Source organism: Loxodonta africana, chromosome 20 (assembly GCF_030014295.1).
Source record: "Loxodonta africana isolate mLoxAfr1 chromosome 20, mLoxAfr1.hap2, whole genome shotgun sequence".
Classification (NCBI taxonomy): domain Eukaryota; kingdom Metazoa; phylum Chordata; class Mammalia; order Proboscidea; family Elephantidae; genus Loxodonta; species Loxodonta africana.
The window spans coordinates 56802931-56822595 of NC_087361.1; the positions used below are offsets into that span (position 1 = coordinate 56802931).

The following is a 19665-nucleotide window of genomic DNA, read 5'->3' on the forward strand; positions in this document are numbered from 1 at the left end:
CTCCTCTAATTCAATCTTTGTCTTTTGTCTTTGCTGCCTTGCAGGGTTGGTACAGTAGGCTTCACTAGACTTAGCTGCAACTCAGAATGTCTCCTCCAGCACCTGAGTAAATGCTGCATGGTCTTGTGGAGAGTGGATTAAGAGTACGAGCTAAGTTCTCGATCCCAATTAAGAAGCGGAGGAAAATTTAAACTGTCTCCTTCAGAGTTTATCACAACCACCACCATCAAGACAGCAAACCAAAGGACAAAGACTTTGACCTGCTGTGTTGCTCTGTGTAGTCCAGTTCACGTACAGTTTACAGACTTGGCTGGGGGTACTAATAAGTGAATAAAGAGTCGGACACTTCTGTCATTGGAAGCCTTTTCCCACAAGGTTACCAAAATGAGGGCTGTACTGGAGACGGCAGACATTGCCATAGTGGCCCTGTACTTTATCCTGGTCATGTGCATTGGTTTTTTTGCCATGTGGAAATCTAATAGAAGCACCGTGAGTGGATACTTCCTGGCGGGGCGCTCTATGACCTGGGTAGCAATTGGTGCCTCTCTGTTTGTGAGCAATATTGGGAGTGAACACTTCATTGGGCTGGCAGGATCTGGAGCTGCAAGTGGATTTGCAGTGGGCGCATGGGAATTCAATGCCTTACTGCTTTTGCAACTTTTGGGATGGGTTTTCATCCCGATTTACATCCGGTCAGGGGTATACACCATGCCTGAATACTTGTCCAAGCGATTTGGTGGCCATAGGATTCAGGTGTATTTCGCAGCCTTGTCTCTGATCCTCTATATCTTCACCAAGCTCTCAGTGGATTTGTATTCAGGTGCCCTCTTTATCCAAGAGTCTTTGGGTTGGAACCTTTATGTATCTGTCATCCTGCTCATTGGTATGACTGCCTTGCTGACTGTCACCGGAGGCCTTGTTGCGGTGATCTACACAGACACTCTGCAGGCTTTGCTCATGATCATTGGGGCACTGACTCTCATGGTTATTAGCATGATGGAGATTGGCGGGTTTGAGGAAGTTAAGAGAAGGTACATGTTGGCCTCGCCCAATGTCACTTCCATCTTGTTAACGTACAACTTGTCCAACACAAATTCTTGTAATGTCCACCCTAAGAAAGATGCCCTGAAAATGTTGCGGAATCCAACAGATGAAGATGTCCCTTGGCCTGGATTCATTCTTGGGCAGACCCCAGCTTCGGTGTGGTACTGGTGCGCTGACCAAGTCATCGTGCAGAGGGTCTTAGCAGCCAAAAACATCGCCCATGCCAAAGGCTCTACTCTGATGGCTGGATTCTTGAAGCTTCTGCCAATGTTTATCATAGTGGTCCCAGGAATGATTTCCAGGATACTGTTTGCTGATGACATAGCTTGCATCAACCCAGAGCACTGCATGCAGGTGTGTGGAAGCAGAGCCGGCTGCTCCAATATTGCCTACCCACGCCTGGTGATGAAGCTGGTTCCTGTGGGGCTTCGGGGCCTGATGATGGCGGTGATGATTGCAGCTCTGATGAGTGACTTGGACTCCATCTTTAACAGTGCCAGCACCATATTTACCCTCGATGTGTACAAACTCATCCGCAAGAGCGCAAGCTCTCGGGAACTGATGATTGTGGGGAGGATATTTGTGGCTTTTATGGTGGTGATTAGCATTGCCTGGGTGCCAATCATCGTGGAGATGCAAGGAGGCCAGATGTACCTTTACATTCAAGAGGTAGCAGATTACCTGACACCTCCGGTTGCGGCCCTCTTCCTCCTGGCAATTTTCTGGAAGCGTTGCAATGAGCAAGGGGCTTTCTATGGTGGGATGGCAGGCTTTGTTCTTGGAGCAATCCGTTTGACGCTGGCCTTTACCTACCGTGCCCCAGAGTGTGACCAGCCTGATAACAGACCAGGCTTCATCAAAGACATCCATTACATGTATGTGGCCACAGCATTGTTTTGGGTCACAGGACTCATTACTGTAATTGTTAGCCTTCTCACACCACCTCCCACGAAGGAACAGATTCGTACCACCACCTTTTGGTCTAAGAGGAGCGTGGTGGTGAAGGAGAGCTGTTCCCCGAAGGATGAACCATACAAGATGCAAGAGAAAAGCATTCTGAGGTGCAGTGAGAACAGCGAGGCCATCAACCACATCATTCCCAATGGGAAATCTGAAGACAGCATTAAGGGCCTTCAGCCTGAAGACGTGAATCTGTTGGTGACCTGCAGAGAGGAAGGCAACCCAGTGGCTTCCTTAGGTCACTCTGAGGCAGAAACACCAGTGGATGCTTATTCCAACGGGCAGGCAGCTCTCATGGGTGAGAAAGAGAGAAAGAAAGAAATGGAGGATGGCAGCCGGTACTGGAATTTCATAGACTGGTTCTGTGGCTTTAAAAGTAAGAGCCTCAGCAAGAGGAGTCTCAGAGACCTGATGGAGGAGGAGGCTGTTTGTTTACAAATGTTGGAAGAGACTCCAAAAGTTAAAGTAATACTGAATATTGGACTTTTTGCTGTGTGTTCTCTTGGAATTTTCATGTTCGTTTATTTCTCCTTATGAACTTTTAAGGATATGGTGAGACACTAACTTAAAGAAAATACTGTTCTTTGAAAAAAATTATGTATGTAACTGTTGCATCTCTCAGGCATTGTTTACGCTGTAGGTTTTACCCAAATTTTACTTAGCAGAAAATCACCTATTTGCAAGACTTTATTTTCCCAGAGATGAATGAAAGTAAATCTTCTTCAACTTAAATGAAGCAAAACTTGTTTAGCAGACAGCATTGTGCAAACATGGTTTAAAGTTTTCCATACCAAAGTAAGGAGAGACCAACAGTTCTCATAGAGCATTTAGAGCAGAATATATGTTACGATATCACGAATAGGTATATTGTCTGCACTGACAAGTCTTGGTAGACCTTCTAATCCTGAAGTGGAAGACTCGCTCATGTCAAAGTTTTTTTCAGACTCTGTAATCCCAACTACCATTTTAAACTGATCTCCTAGATATTGTACAGTCACTTACGTGCGGAAAATCTAATGTGCTTGTGTGGTACTTATTTGAGGACAGGTTAGTTTGTTAGCACGAGTCTGTGGATTCTGATTGCCAAAAGAAAGGAATATTTTCCTGTAGCGATTCATGTACCACCAGGCTGTAGGATGTTGGGGAATACTTTGTTCCTGTTGCCTTTTTTTTTTTTTTTAATTTCATTTCTGTTTTTCCTCCTTTGAGACAAGTTTGAATGAACCATGCCCAAATGACCACCAACTCTGTTTTTATAAAGTTGTATGTCATGATTGTATTGTTAAATGAGTATGGGGGAGAAAATGAAGTGAACATTGTGAATGATCCACATGACCAAATTAAGGTTGTTCCTACAGCCTGGGAATCAGTAGCCCCCAAGCAGTGTTGGATAAGCTTATGCTCAACGGGTGGTTACTCGTACTCCACTAATTCCCTAGCATTGTTCTTGCCATTTGGTAACATTCTTTAGTAGCCAGATGCTTTCCCAGTTGGAAGATAATGTCCATAAACTTGAAAAAAAAAGCTGACATTGCCTTTGTGCTGGGTTGCCCTACTTGATGAGATGATAGTCTGTTGAGGTTGACTTTTTAGAGGGAAAATTTAATTCTGAGATTATGTTGTATCCTTGATAAAAATTTTTCCCTAATTTTTTTCACAAAAGACTTGCCATGTGTAGATGGCTTCTACATTTTTGTTTAAAAAGTTAAGCAGCTTTGCCCAAGGATGTTACAGTGCAAAGTGACCATCAATAACAGCCCAGCTCCACGCTTTGCTATTGGCAGGGTGTCAGCACAGGCTTTCTGTAGAACGGATGGCATATTCGAGAGGGACCAGAGCAAGAATTTCTGGGTATAGTGATGTGTCTTGTAGAGGACATTACAGGACTTGTATAATTATAGGACCCTCTGTTGGCTTGGTACTCAGTGGATATTTCCATGGAAGGGAGTCTGTTTTTCACAGGCGAAGGATTCCCCTTAGCGAGGACAAGGTGTGAAAGATGCTAGAGAAAAGCGCTGTAGGTTACGTAGTTATGTGTCCATAAGTGGCCAGCGCTGTCCTTGTTGTCCTCCATAAAAGATGAAGGAAGCTAATTGTGTATCTACTTTCTTTTCTGTAATCTCTGATACTTTTTAAATTGCATGATTTTATTAACCTTGTATTCTTTAGGAAAATTATTACTTTTATATCTACTTTTGTAGATTTTTAACAAAACTCAGTCCTAATGACTTTAACATTTTTGTAGTCTGTAAACAAGTTTCATCATGATGGACTTGATTAGTCCAAAGTTGATTTTAGAAGTTACCAGTAGCATAATGTCTTCCCATCTCCAGGAGGCTTTCTGATGTACTGAGTCTGTAGATGAAAACAGTTCATGTATGAATAGTGTGTATTTCTGAGAGCGCTTAGAGTGCCTTGTAGAACTTTTTTTCTGTTACATTCTTCAGGTTTATAACCTGGGGGCCAAAAAGGTAGGGACCACCCTTTTCTTGTGTGGAGGCTGAGACTGTGACATGTCCAAGGCTACTAGTCTTCAGTAAGAACAACAGGGAAGAAGAGAAACCAGGTCTCCAAATCTGGACTCATGGTTTGCCCATTAAACTGTTCTTCCTTTGAGACAACTTTTTGGTATTTGGGGAAGAAATAGTGTCTTGGGTTTTTCAAGTTGGCATTAAGTTGTACGAATTAAAGTCGTTTTGGACTCTGAGCACATTGCTGTATAACTCAGCAGAGTAAGTTGGCCTATTGGCTGGCAGCCTTCCTACCCCTTCTATTGCAGCAGAAATGGAATGGGGTGTGTGTGTGGGTTTTCTCTCTATTGAATGTTGACTCCTAACAGTTTGTAGGTCCCTCTACCTTCTCCGTTGTTGTCTTGTAAGATACATGAAGCGCATCATCTTGTGTCTGTCTGTTTGTATATAGCAGTAGGTCAAGTTTAGAGTACTAAGGTCTGTAAATAAGGAATGACTTAGCAGATCCGTTAGGGTTGTTTATTCTTGCCATTGTAAACATCGCTTTATTTAGACGGAAGTCCCTGAAGCTTGTCCTCCTTACTGGTTCCCAGTAATAGATAATGTGCTTGAATAAGTATGTGAATTGCTGATTGCAACTTCATTTCAGGGTGCCAGTCTTCAGTCTATATTTCACTAGAATGATTGTTCCTGGAATGATACATGGTCTGCCTAAGCTAGTAGAATGTTCATACTAAATGATGACATTGGTCTCTGTACGTTCGCATGTATGTATTTTTATATTAGCTCAGCTAAGGTGCAGAATTGACTGATAGTAACTAACATAGTTAGCTAAAAGTCAAAACGAGGTGAGGACACTGGTCTTTGGAGATGGAGAGAAGTACTGTCTTATCAGCCGTTAATGATATTCCCCAGCTCTCAAATTTTTGTCCTCACAGGCTACCTAGTCTCGGTCTGATGAGTTTCTCTGGCAAGCGCAGCTAGTTATTGGCTGTTTTATGGGACTTCTCATTCTCCTTTCCATCTTGCAGAACGTCCTGTCCTGCCACCCTAAGGTAGTAAGATGCTTTCCAAACGACTGACGCAATCTCTTCCCCTCCAGGCATTCTTTTCTGGGGAGGTGATCACTCTTGTTCTTTAGGGTAGAGAAGGGTTGCAGTAGCAATGGCAGTTAAATCAGGAGTCTCCCAGAGCTTCCTTTTCACTTGCCTCAAAGGATCCATTGTCTTACTGCCCAAAGAGGCCGGCCGGGGTCACCATAGCCGTGGCTATTAAGAATGGTGCTTCAGGAAGTTCGAAGGGGCCTGTTTCTCCATGAAACTTCACATTTTAAGAATTGAATCTTTTAGGGTTTGCCCTGGACAAGGCCTGAGGCCCAGTAGGGCTTAAAGGTCCAGGACAGATTAGAGCCTTTAAGTCTTCGTTCTTAGCTCCTTGTGCTGTTTGAATGGGTCTTTGCCCTCTCTCCCTGAGTATCATTTAATGTTATGGGATATTTTCTTTCTTTACCCCTCAGTAGACCCACTATAGGGTTGCTATGAGTCAGAATTGACTTGACGGCGGTGCGTTTGGTGGCTTTTTAGATCAGCTATATTGTTAGCTGCTAAAAGATTAGGTCCTTTAATGTTCTCACTTGGCAGGTTAGGCTTGCTTCCCTTATTACTTACTCTCCTGTCTCATTTTCATCAAGGTATGATGGCTGGGAAGTACCACCTGAATATTTGGTAGTGACAGTTGCCACCATTCCACAGGTTCGGGTTGGGAGAAGGTGTGTACAAGACTGTCCCTGTTAGGTTATATGACTACAGAGACTTGACAGGACAAAATCTTCCTAAGAAAACAGAGAAACTGCGTAAGGTGCTGAGAAGTACCTGGGTAGTACAGACATTAACAGGTTGGTAAAGGACAAACATTAGTTTAAAATCTGCTAACTTAGAATCGTATTCGCTGAGTTCTAGATCTTGAAGTGTCTTGGCTCTCTGCTGGTTTATACCCCACCCCATGTAGATGATAGTACCAGTGGAGTAAGATCCAGCCTGGTTAAACCCTGGTTTGATGTTAGATATTATGAAATATGAGTTTATTAACACATTTGAGGTTAAACTGACTGATATTAGATAGTGATAATTTAGTAGAAAAAAAAGTTTTTAGGCTTCAGTATTCATAAGATTTGTCATTAGCCAGGTGTTAACTTGCTAAAGTCATTTCAGTGTTCACATTAGCCTGAGCTGACTTTACAACTAGGGTCTATTTCTGTGTGCACGTATACTGCCCCACCATTCAGAGACTGGTCTTACCTTGCATTTGTCTTCCCTCATACTGCTGCTTTCACTCTTCACCTAGCCTTTCTTTCAGCACTTACCAGATTTGCATTTTGGTATTTTGGCAGCTGTGTTCACCTTCAGGCTTGCTTCTGTGGTGGAACATGAGAGTGCTGCTTTGCCCCCACTACTGAGGACTTAGATCCAGAGGACTCATTAAATACAACTATGTTTAAATGTACTGAATTTCTATTAGCTTAAGATGTTATTCTCAAGAATGATTTTCTCAGACTTTGTGTTAATTAATAATAGAAGCACTAATAATTCATCATTATTTTATTCTTAAAACTCTTTTTTCAAAAGTTAGGAAGAGAACACACAAGTCCCTTTGAAAGGATGCTATCACAATGCAGAGAGGCAGTGAAGTTAGCTTTGATGCCAGAAAGACTTGTTCTTGCAATGAAGAAAAGTGAATTGTTAGTGGGCACATAGAGAAACCTTTTTGTACTGCAGTAACACCTGCAAAAGCCAGAACGTGTGTAAGATCAAAACCTGTCCAGAAGGAAAACTCAGATTTTTGAGACCTGAGAAAACCAGGCAGTGCCATCAAGTTCCGGTTCTCACGGGTTTCCCTGCAGTTAGGGATGATGCTGTATTGCATGATCATAGTCTTCTGAGAGATAGTTAGACTTGGTTGACTTGACTCAGGGCTGCAGGCCCCTTTCCTTCATCAGTGTCACTTGGTTTGGTATGCTTTTTGTCAGATTACCCTCGCAGTTGGAAGACTAGCTCTTCAGCTGTGCCCACTCCTAGGAGAGAATTTAGTTAGGGCTTCACTAATTCATAGGCTTTGCCGGCATTGAGTCTCCCACCGTTTTTCACATAGCCATATAAATGTATTTATTTGAACTTCTCTCTCCAATGCTGGGATTAAGGCTTTAAACTGCTGATTCACCTTTAAAGCAGTGTGGCAGTTTATGTAATTTGTGTTTCTGTTTCCATCTCAAATCCTTTATAAAGGGTGGATTTAGCTTTTGTTTGGGACTAGCACACCCGTTATCTGGTAACCAACAGTCTTAACCGTTGGCATGTAGTCTTTTACTCAGAAGTAAACAAACAGGTTTGATGTATCTCTGTCATCACTAATTCCACACACTTTACTTTCTAGAAGAGGACTGTACTTAACCTGAGGCTGCTGACTTAAGCCAGTACCCTTCCTTTCTGTACTGAAATTTTGATTACCTGGATTCACAATGTGATTGAATAGAGGGCTGCTAAAATAAAGTAGGCAGCTGGAGTGACAACAAGATAAAGTATAGTGTGCTCTGAGAGTCTCCTTCGTGTAGGAGCCACGGTTTTCCTCTTCTTGGAAAAGCGCTCTAATTGGTGCCCATAATCACCCCTCCCACCGCCCCCCTCATTCAAGACTAATAAGGGACATAGCTGTTTCAGTGATTTCAAGAGAAGAAGTTGACAGTAGATACAACCTCATTGGAGACATTTTTTTCTTGGTAAATTCACCGAGCTCCCTAGAGCTGCAGAATGTCTGGGAATGTTTAAATTTTCTACCTTGATGGACAAACTAGTCTGGATAATTTTTCGATTTATCAATATAGCCCAGACTCCTATAAGTGGAATGTTCCTTAATAGCTCACTTTTTGCTATAAAAATTGGAAATTGAAATTAGGCTCATTGTTGTTACATTGAAATCCCAAATGGGCAGAGGCTAACATACAGGGTAATCCATAATATAACCTGCTTCTGAGATTGGTGTGTTTTGATTAGTACCTTCTGGTTGCCACTGTTGACTCTGCTAGTTTGCACCTTTCCCTTTCTTCATAGAAACTCTCGCTTGTTATTGTTCCCCTTTAAATTTTGTTATAACTAGTGAGGGAGTAAGAATACACAATTCGATTCACATACCTTATGTGCAGCCTTTATGTAGGTTCAAGGAAACCGGCTAGTTCTGTATTCCTGTTGTAGCTTGAATGTTATTTATTTGTATTTGTTTTATATCCTTGAACATTTAAAATAACTCGTATTAGTTCTGTGAGTTTATTTTAACTTTATGGCTTGCCTGGTGCAGGTTTGATAGGCATACCTGAGAACACACCTGTGAGAACAGTTCATATTTCATGATGGTGAAAAAGCTTAAGTCCATAGAAAGCACAAAGTCACGTTCATACATGTGCGTGTCTCCACAGTAGGAAGCACAAGATTAGTGGTATTTTCAGTATCCCACAAGTGCCAGTCACAAAGCCCACCGGGTGTTGTGATGATGACGATCACAGTGTTGAAAACCCTGAGCAGTGAGGTATGGGTCCTAAGTAACAAGCGATCCAGTGTCATAATCTGTGTAAGTTTGCACCACTTTGGTGGGGGGAGAGAATACAAACGTCAAGAATGCTGCAATTATATTTTGGGGTTACTAACTAAAGGAGCCTGTGCACTCTGTCTCGCACTCTGGAACTAAAGAAACGGTCAGACTTCCCGGTTTGGGGTTGGGACACTATGTAGACAAGCATCTGCTTTAAGCTGTAGAGCCATTGGAATTTTTTTTTTTTTTATCTTCAATTGTTAGGAAATATTATCTACCATCAGCAGTGCCCTAAGAAAACGTGGAGAAATTTCACATTTTAATGGGGCAAGTACTGCTTGTCTTTAATTTTTGAATAGGTTTGTCTGTGAGAAACCAAAAACAAAACAAAACAAACAAACCCATTGCTGTCGAGTCATTTTCAACTCGTAGCGAGGTGGATGTTATCTTTATTTTTTCACATGCTTGATTGTGCTTCATAAGTGTCATGAGCATCAAGCTAACGCTGAGAGAAGTCTTCCAAATGAGTTACTATGCTTTTCAGAATGGCCGTAAGAGACTAAAGGCTTATCTTACCTGTCCCCTGACCCTCTTCAGGAGTAGATTAGATGAAATCTGTGAATGTTTGTGTGATAGATGAAAATGATGTATTTACTTCCTCTCAGCATTGCCCTTCTCCTGCGCCTCACCTGATTCACTTCTGAAACAGTCCATGTTTATCAGGAAAGAGTAAATTCATCTCTCTCTGGAATCGTGCCCACATGTTAAAGGAAACAACTCTCAGAATGGGAGCTCACTGCACACTTTTGCTCCCATGCTCTATTTTGTATATTTATCTTGTTAGGGAGAGACTTGGTCAACTCTGATGCATCCAGAATGAAGAACATAGCTGGTGTGGTCTGATGTGACATGTTCTAGAAGAGTTAACCCAAGAGACGCCCCTGGTGTGTGTACCTGCAGTGTTCTTTTATAATCTCAACCTCAGACTGGGGGAGGCAGGGGAGAAGAGTGCCAGGAATGCAGGACAAGGAAAAGCTGGGAGGTCTGCGGCCTAGCAGTATATATGCTAATGCAGAGAAGTTACCACCTGTTGACCCTGGGTGTTATGTGTTCTGTGCTCCTAAGAACTTTAAGAAAGAATGCCTTTGAAGATTTCCTTTGGCAGAATGAATAGCTTTCATTTCATTTATAATTCCATGGAAAACTGCTTTAATTAGCCTACGTGAAAAGTAGTCCTAGCAGTGTAAATATGTATAATGAAAATTTTCTGATTTCACTGTGAGATTTCTAACTTTTGAGTTGGCAGACAGATAAGCCTTTTGCTCATAGATTTTTCTGTAGAGTTGGTAGATGCAAAAGCTTTATTATTATTATTACAAATGGCATATTATGTTAGTGTCAAATGATGGTGTGGAATCTCTATTCCTGTTTCCCCCCCATCATCCTCCAGTTCATAGATTGCCAACAGAGTTCAGAGGTAAGCAGGGATTGACCTTGGATGTTCGTGGACGTCCTGTCTTCTGTTGTGCAGACTGATGTCGGCAATCACATGAATGGAGCTATGCTTCTCAGTGCTTTTTTTTTTTTTTTCTGATGAGGTGGATATCAAAAATAGTTGCTGTGCAAAAGTAAGTAGTCTTCTTCAAGAAGAAAACCAATTCCTTTTCTAATAATACCTTGTGAAATTGTTTTATTCATTCCTTTATTTTTAAGCCAAATGTCAGCAAAGTACTGCTGCTTTTATGTAGTAATTTTGATACGTAAGTATTAATGCATTTTTAAAGATGTCTACATCGAAGACCATTTTTTCTCCAGTGGCCTGCTTTGTTCAGATTTTCTGTAAAAGACCAGTCAATACATGGGGGTGTGTATTGTGTACGTGTATCATGCATTGTAGACCAAACGTGATTTTCAGCGGTTGTCGAAAATTAATTTGTTATTGATGAGTTTTTTGAATTACGAACTGATTTCCAATATACTCTTCATCGCCCACTGCTTATTTTTTAGTTCAATTAATTGGGTCCATCTTACTGTACAGTGTTTTAGTTGCAAGCAGAAAGTAGAATTTGGTGTCAACCTTTACTTCCATATCGGAAGGAATACAGTGAAATTATAGATTTAGGATTGTTAACCGTCGATGACAATTCTAACTTGACTATTCTAACCTACAATCTGATTTTTAAAATTGTAGACATGTATGATCTTGGTTTAATGTGTTTTTAAAAGTGTTATTGCTGTTTAAAAAAAAAGCAATTCTGCTACAGATCTGTCAGTTTTCCTTACTGACTTGGTGTAAAATACACTGTTCTTTGTGTACTGTGTGTTATTTTGCCAGCTGCTGCATTCGCCTTCAGAAGTATTTGGAAACTTAAGATGAACTACATTTCTTGCAAAATACATTCTTTTCTGTGGTATTTTGTCCTGTAACTGAAGTATAGTAATAATTTTATGGAAATGTTAGCACTTCTGTACCAACTTTGAATAAAATGAAAAATTTCCATTCCTGTGACTGAGTATTTTTAGTCTGAAGATGTGTCTGTCGTCGACAACGCGCAGTATCCTGTGTCCCGGGCCTACCGGAGCTGCTCCTCTCGGCTCACGGATGAGTTTGCCCTGCCCGTTACTTACTCACACCCCTCTGTAAACGCACAGGTATCGCCTGAGAATCAAGTTATAGACAAAACGTTCAGTAGGTTAAAATTTTTAGTTTTTTTTCCGCTTGTAATTTTGAAGCATTTTCAAATTTACAGCAAAGTGGTAAGAGCAGCATTAAGAATTTAGGAATAACCTTCATCAGATTTCACCAGTAGTAGATAGTGCCCACATTGGCTTGGCCGTTCTCTCTGATCGCACACATATTTTCCCCAACCATTCGAGAGTACGTTGTAGACATCCCCGTCTACCTAAGTCCTTGGGGTACATTTCTTAAGACAAGGACAGTCACTCATAACCACAATATAATTATCACAATTAGGAAAGTAATGGTATTTTAATCTAAAGACTTAAAATATTACTGGTTCTAGTAATAAGCAACTTTTTTTTAAAGTCCAGGGGCCAGTCACCACGTTTAGCTTTTTTGTCTCTGGCGTCCTTTAATCTGGAATGGTTCCTCAGCCTGTCTTTGTCTTTCATGCCTTGACAGTTTCGAAGAGGACAGGCCAGTTATTTTGTGAAAGTCTCCTCAATTTGGATTTTCCTTTATGATTAGATTCAAGCTGTGCAGTTTTGGCAGGAATTACAAGTGATAATGTCCCCCGAGTTTTACATCAGGAGGCATGTGATGTTGGTTTGTCCCAGTATTGGTGACATTAACTTTGGTCAGTTGGTAAGGTGGTGTCCATCACCTTTCTCCACTGACAGGTTACTCTTTCTTCCTTTTGTAATAAGCAATTTGTGTAGAGATACTAAGGAGCCCTGATGGGGCAAGGTTAACTGAAAAGGAAACCCACACAGCGGCTCTAGGAGAGAAAGACCTGATGATCTGCTTCCATAAAGATTACAGCCTAGAAAACCCTATGGGGCAGTTCTGCTCTGTCATGTGGGGTCAGTTTGAGTTGGAATTGACTGAGCGGCACCTAGCACTAACACTTAGGAACTATGTAAATAACCTATTCCTCATAAAATTTGAAGACTCTCTAGTTTTAGCATCCATGGGTACTTATTGCCTGAGGAAGTTATCCTGTGATGATGCAAAATGACGATTTTTTCCTAACTTTTTTTCTGTATTTATCATCAGCGTGAGCTTATGGTTGTTCAGTGGGTTATAATCCATTATTCTGCCCAGATATTTCCAGATTTACCTAGTGGGACCCCTTCAGGTTTTGAGGGGGTCCTTTGTAACCTGTATTTCCACCATTTTTGGAACCCTTCCTTGTTTTCCAGCACAACAAGCTGTTCCAGGCTCATGCTGTACTTTCCCTGCCCCAGTCTGGGAGGCAGTCCAATAGGAAATAGTATTTAGAAATCCAGGTCTGGGTGTGCTCATTGCTGCTGGGGTGCTGTTACTTCTGGGCCCTTGCAGCATACCAGAGCTGTGACATTCGTACACAGTACACGTCTGAGCCAGCACCGGAGGGTTCTTTTCGCCTTTCCCCATCCTGTCCCCTGTTCTGTTCCCTTTTCCACCTGGGCCAAGTCTCCTAACATTACTATACTTAGTCATTTTTTAAATCCTGAAGCTCCTTAGAATTAAATTTTTTTTTCATTCGTTTTTCAGAAAGTGTCTGAGTACCAAGAGTGGCTGTCTGTTAGGTGATCGAGACGTCTGTGTAAAATACCTCTGTGTACACGGTCTGAATTGTAATAATGGTGAGCCAGATTTTCTCTGTTATAGGCTAGGGACGGGGGCAGTCTCTGTGGTGGTCACTGGTCTTTCTAGAACAGTGCATGGTCTACAGTGGATGCTTAATAGATGTTGAAACAGTGAGTGGATGACCACACAGCTTGTGTCAGCTGGGTTTTGAATTCAGGTCTGTGACGTCTGAGTGCATGCTGCGTTGCGGGGGTCGGCAGACTTTCTGCCAAGAGCCAGATAGTCGACATTTCTTACTTCTCCGGCCACACAGTCTCTGTGGCAGCTGCTCAGCTCTGCCTTCGTAGGGTAAACGTGGCCCTAGTACATAAACAGATGAGCATGACTGCGCTCTAGCAAAACATTTGCACAGGCAGCCCTGTGAGCTGTAGTTGGCCGACACCTGCCGTATTATGACACCAAAAAACCTGCCGCTGTCGAGTGGATTCTGATGCTTAGTGACCCCATAGGGTTTTCAAGGCTATAAATCCTTATGGAAGCAGACTCTACATCTTTCTCCTGTGAAGCCGCTGGTGGTTTCGAACTGCCGACCTTTCGGCAGTCGTTTGCTTTACCCGCTGCGCCACCAGGGCTCCTTTATTGTGACATTAACTGGCTCTTAGTTCTTGTAAAGTCCGCATGACCTGTGGGACAGACAAGGTTTTTGGAATGGATCTTTCAGGCTCCCAGGAAAATAATATATTGTCACTAGTGTCCAACGCTTATGATCAAGCATAAATCAAAAAAATAAATAAAAGAAATCCATTGCCCTAAAGTCCAACCCGACTCATAGTGACCCTATAGGATAGAGTAGAACTGCTCCGTAGGGTTTCTAAGGAGCACCTGGTGGATTCGAGCTGCCAACCATTTGGTTAGCAGCCAGGCTCTTAACTACTGTGCTATCGGGGTTTTCATGATCAAGCATAAATGAGTTAATTCAGTTATCTAAGAGAACATGTAGGAACATCCAGTCTTATATGCCATTTCTATCCAGCTCTGCATGACTTGGTGTGGTTTGTAGAAGCACTGAATGCTGCCAAGCCTGCTTGATAACATGGAGCGAGGAGCCTTCTGGGAGGATGGGCACTGTACCCCGTGCGTATTTATGAAGTGAATGTGTTGTCTCAGCTTGGCAGTGGTGACCCCGCCCATCCCTGCACACCACCTCCCTGCTGCCCTGGTAATGTTCGCTGAGAGCTCCAAGTCCTGTTAATTGGATGCCTTATTTTCCTGTTCCTCAGAACTTCCACTTTGGGTTGTGTTGGAGCAGTGTTCTGGAACAGTCATTGAGTCTCTTCAGACCTGTGTGTTTTTGTTACTTTTACACACATGTTCCTCACAAGCTATGGTTTTGGAAATGGGTTCCCTAGTAAGCCGAAAACACTATTAGGGAGATAGCATTCTGTGCACCCTTTTTTGTTTGTTTAAAGGTGTGAGGGATCTTCTCCCCTATCTGCTTGCTTCTTCCTGAGCTTAATGAATACCTGTGAAGGACTTGAGATTCACAGCTCAGCAGCCCACGGGTTGCCAGAGAGTCCTGTGTCCTCTTAATCAAGGTATGCATGACAAATGTGGGAGCATTTGATTGATGGTGTTTCTTTACCTTTTAAGGTATCTGGGTTATGGTTGTTGTTAGTCGCTGTTGAGCTGGTTATAACTCCGCTTTATCCAAATGACTACAACTTCATTTAATAATGATTAAAATGTCTTAATATTTTAAGTTACTATGGCACCCTTTTCTTCATGTTAACTAGTAATCTAAATTATAACTTCTACTTCTCTTAGGCTGAAGGATGAGATGGCTCGCATACACGAAGAAGGACTGTTTTCCCCCTTGCGTTCGCATGTTTTTGGGGGGCATGAGGTTGGTGGGACTTTTTTTTTTAATCCTGGCTCAAAATGTGAGAGTCTCTGGGCTGACGTTGTGTGTGGGAAAAGGTGGTCTCATGTCCGTCTTCCTATTGGGCCTGTTACGAAGGTCTCAATCCACGTGATTGAATTCTTCCTGACACCATTGGAGGTTATTCCTGCCAGGTCCAAAAGTTAAAATAGGATACTGTGAGAATTAAGCACTATCACCTTTTAACAAATAAAATCAAATGGCGAATTTTAACCCTTTCATGCCTAGCAGTACATACAGCGATCGTGAACTTTTTCAGCCTCTGGGGGTTGTTGGGAAGCTCCTATACCACTGACAGTGTGTGCTGCCACGAGGCCGGGGCCTTTATGAATGTTTGAGACCGAAGAAATGGGTGTGTGCTGCAAATTACTACTTTTACAGGGTATTGTATGAGATGTCTGGATTTTTGTTAGGAAAATAGTTTTTGAGAAAATTTTTGTTACACATATGTACCAGTAGACCCCAGTAGAGACTCAGGTATAAGTGGTGGTACTTGGCATGTACCAGTAAACACCTAGGGTAGGTTTGTGGGAGGGGGCACACACACACAAAAAAAACAACCGCACTACTTACCAAAAATTCAGACACACTCAGTGATTAACCGTGTTTCCATTAATGAAAACACATGTATCATCAAAAAATGCAAAGCAGAAAATAATTGGGTCACCAAAGGGTTTATATTGTATGTATACAAGTTGTACTTGCTCATTAAAGAAAAGCTAGGAAGTACAGGAAAGAAAAGAGGAAACAAGCTTTAGACAGTCACTGTGCCTCTTTTTCCTTTAATAGCCTGAAAATTTTTGCTTCCTCCACATTTCTCTTGAATATATTTTAAAACTCAGTACTATCCCATTTTGAAGAGAAGATACTGATCAGTTGACTTTACCATTCCTTTATTATTGGACATCTAGGATGTTTTCATTTGTTTGCTAGAATTATGTTCTAGCAGATGTTTTAACAGACTTCACGGTTGAAAAAAAAAAAGAGAGAAAGAAGTCAGTCTTCTCTTTTCTTATCCCAGTAATAATGTAGACAGTTTGTAAAACAGAGAAGTGTAATTACCCATAGACCCAGCACCCAGGGCGCCATATTTTCTTCCAGTCATTTTTTCTTTACACTTCCGTTGATCTTATTGTTTCTCCCACTTACATCACATCATAAGCATCTTACCTCTTTACTGAAGGAATTTAAGCTAAATTTTAACAACTATGTAACCTGTTACATGGACATGCCATCATTTATCTAATTATTTCCCTGTTTACAACTTCATGTAGCAGTTTGTTCATTCCATACTTGTGAACGTTAGTGTGTCTACTGGCATTGTAGTGAACATCTTTTTTTTTCTTTTGTTGTTATTGTCGAAAATAGAGCAAAACATACACCAATTCAACCATCTCTACATGTGCAATTCAGTGGCATTAATTACATTGGTCAAGTTGTACAACCACTCTCACCCTCCTTTTCTGAGTTGTTCCGCTCCCGTTAACATAGCTCACTGCCCCCTAAGTTCCTATCTAATCATTTGAGCTGCTGCAGTGAACATCTTTGTGAACAAATCTTGGTTTGTATTTAGGATTAATTTCTTAAGAAAGGTTCCCAGAAAAGTAATTATTGAGTCCAGGATAATGTTTTGAAGACTTTGGGGACATAGTATCCTTCCTTGTTTTTATCCCCCTTGGCCTCCCTCTTTCCGTTCTCACCGCCTCCACACTGTAGACTGGGTCACCATCATCTTTTCCCCACGTGTCTTCCTGCTGTTGTCACTCTGCTGTCAGTTTTTGAAACATTCCCCTTCTTAAACTCAACTTTGAGGCAATTGATATCCCTGAAATTGTGGCCTCCGAGTTGAATATGGTATTCCAGGGAGGGTACTGCTGTTAGACTGTACTGATGAGAAATACATGCAACAAAATGAGAACTGCAGTTCCATTAGGGTTTGCTCCCCTTCCAATTCTAGTTTGAAATCTCACTGTCATACCCTATGGCAGACTTTCGTAAAGTCCTGTTGTCCTTGCATGGGACCTGGCTGACTCAGTTTCCAGGATTTTTCGTAGATCTTGCTGTTGGTTTTACTGTTGTTCTTATAAGAGTGTACACCCTGTACACGCTAGGAGTCACGTGTCCATTGGTTTTTGATTGGGTCCCAAGAATCTTGAAAAGTTTGAGTGTCTCTCTCCCGTCTGTCCCTGGTTCCTTGAATGTGCGTCTCTGTTTTTGTCTGACAGGATATGCCCTGCTCTAGCTTCATTAATCATCTCCGCCTTTCAAAAATAGTGCTGTTTTCCTCTTTGCAATGAAGATCTTATTTCGCCGTAGATTTTGTGACTTAGTTTAACCCTTTCTTCCTTTGTAGTTGCGTTAAATGCAGTTACCAGTTTACATCTCTCAGCCATCTGTTTATCCTTTGACTCACTTATTCATCAGACACTTACTGAACACATACTGCCTGCCAGTTCTCCATATCCCCAGCCTGCGGTAAAGGTGAGTAACCTGCACCCTTGAAGGGGCTCAGTTTGGGAAGAGGATGGACTCCTAAGTAATGTTGCCTGCAAGATGTGTGTGTGATAAGAGATACACATGGAATTACAGAGGAAGGGCACATTTTGTTAAGGAACAGCTGAACCTGAGGGGTGTTTTTATTCCTTTAAATCCTCTGCTTTATACCCTTTCTCCACCTGCTCTTCAGGGTAGAGGAAATAACCAATCCTTTAAGTTGTCAATTCTTCTCCAGCTGCTAGAACTTAAGCACCACGGCAGTGGCCTGGATGGTAGACACAGTTTTTTACTATTTTTCATCAAGGTGTGCAAATCTTATTCTTCAAAGCTCATTTTCTGATCCTGTGGATACATTATTTTTTAAAACTTGTCTTAACCCAGTCAACTGATATTTTTGCTACACCATTACCCTCACATGTAGTAGATTTCACAGGATCTAAATAGAATTTCCTCGTAAGCCATTTGCCTCTGCTGTCACAATCCTTTGTGGACTCTTACTTCCCTTGGCTCCCCATCTTCCCAGCATTGGCCCCCCTCCTCCTGGCGTGGCCCCTCTCCTGCCCTGTGAAGAGGCTGACACAGAAGGGGAAACCAGGGAGCTGGATTGTGCCTGGAGCGCAGTCAGCAAGACAGGTAATTCCATTGTGTCTACCTGGTTCTTGCTCTCACTATCAGCTTCACGGACTTTGGCTTCATGTATTTGCTGCCATAGTAACCAGGACTGCTGCCAGTCCTCCTGTCTCCCATCTTCTTTTATTCATCTGTAAGAGCATCTGCAGAGGGGAGGGGAGAACAGCAGTGGAAACCTCCCAGCATGGGGAATAGCAAGCCTGGGGGCCTTGATTTTGGCCTTGTTGCCAGCTGATGAAGTGGTAGTAACCACAAGTACTCACCTGTCAGGATTATCATCTCTCCGTTTTTCATACTCAGGGAGGACTCCATTATTACTGTGAGAAAAAGTGGAGCTTTTTTATGTTCCCTAAATGAGAGCTGGAGGAGATTGTTGCTGAAAGTCCTTTATGAGCTGCAGTTCAACCAGAATCCTTCATCTTTGGGGTGAAGAGAAGCCAGCCAGCTTCTGCTAGAGTATGGTTCTCACCTTTGTCAGCATCTGGAGAGCTTCAGCTGTTCCCAGTGCCCAGGTGCTTTTGAATCCCCAAGCCAATGGAATCAAAGTACCTGCAAGAGAGGCCCGGTGTCTGTTGCTGAAGCCCTCCAGGTGACTCCAGTGTGCACAGAGGATCGGCTTGGTGCTTGCCTAAATCGTGAAAGGGGTGGTTAGTTGTATGCAAGTGAGCTGCCACATTTGTCCTTTAAATGACATTCTTTGACTTGAGACCTTGGAAGTGAGTGGATTAATTAAGGAGCAGAACTGCGTTACGATTACATTACGCGGATTTTCTGTTAGCCTGTGTGCACCAGTGAAGGACAATTCGTGAATTTTGTTCGAGATTGGATCTCACTTAGAAGGGCTTCCTTTGCTCTGTGGGTAGTTCCTATATTTATTCATTTATAGCCTTTGATACCAGTGCTGGGATTGACGTTTCAGAGTGGGCCTGGCTGCTTGTTGCACTTAGGGTAAGTCTAGCTATGACTTAAGGCATTCTGCCTGCCCTGCACCTGAAGTCACTTTACTGTCACCCTGCTGCCTTTGCATGTGCACATGCAGCCATGCTGCCTTATGACTCCTTGCCGTTTCCATGGCGGAGCCCTGGTGGCGCAGTGGTTCAGAGCTTGGCTGCTTACCAAAAGGTGGGCAGTTCAAATCCACCAGCCTCTCTGTGGAAACCGTATGGGGCAGTTCTGCTCTGTCCTGTAGAGTCGCTGTGAGTTGGAATCAATTGCATAGCAACGGGTTCTCTCTCTCTCCCTGTGTGTGTGTGTTGGCACAGCACTAACAGGTGCTGAACCCAGAAGATCAGTCA

General features: G+C 42.3%; 2 protein-coding genes across 5 annotated transcripts in view; both read left to right on the forward strand.

Moving 5' to 3' along the window:
• The window catches only part of SLC5A3 (solute carrier family 5 member 3), a 33475-nt gene extending 19202 nt beyond the window's left edge, over positions 1-14273 (forward strand). For all 3 annotated transcript variants that reach the window (XM_023548431.2, XM_023548433.2, XM_023548432.2), the window contains exon 2: positions 45-14273. In XM_023548431.2, the coding sequence (XP_023404199.2) occupies positions 385-2541 (2157 nt within the window). In that variant the 5' untranslated portion in view covers positions 45-384 and the 3' untranslated portion in view covers positions 2542-14273. The remainder of the gene's footprint in view (positions 1-44) is intronic.
• The window catches only part of MRPS6 (mitochondrial ribosomal protein S6), a 68029-nt gene that overhangs the window by 18919 nt on the left and 29445 nt on the right, over positions 1-19665 (forward strand). Inside the window, exon 2 of one of the 2 annotated variants that reach the window (XM_064273222.1) lies at positions 15130-15208. The exons of the other annotated variant lie outside the window; for it this stretch is intronic. Within the exon in view, the coding sequence (XP_064129292.1) occupies positions 15130-15208 (79 nt within the window). The remainder of the gene's footprint in view (positions 1-15129; positions 15209-19665) is intronic. 2 annotated transcript variants of the gene reach the window in all.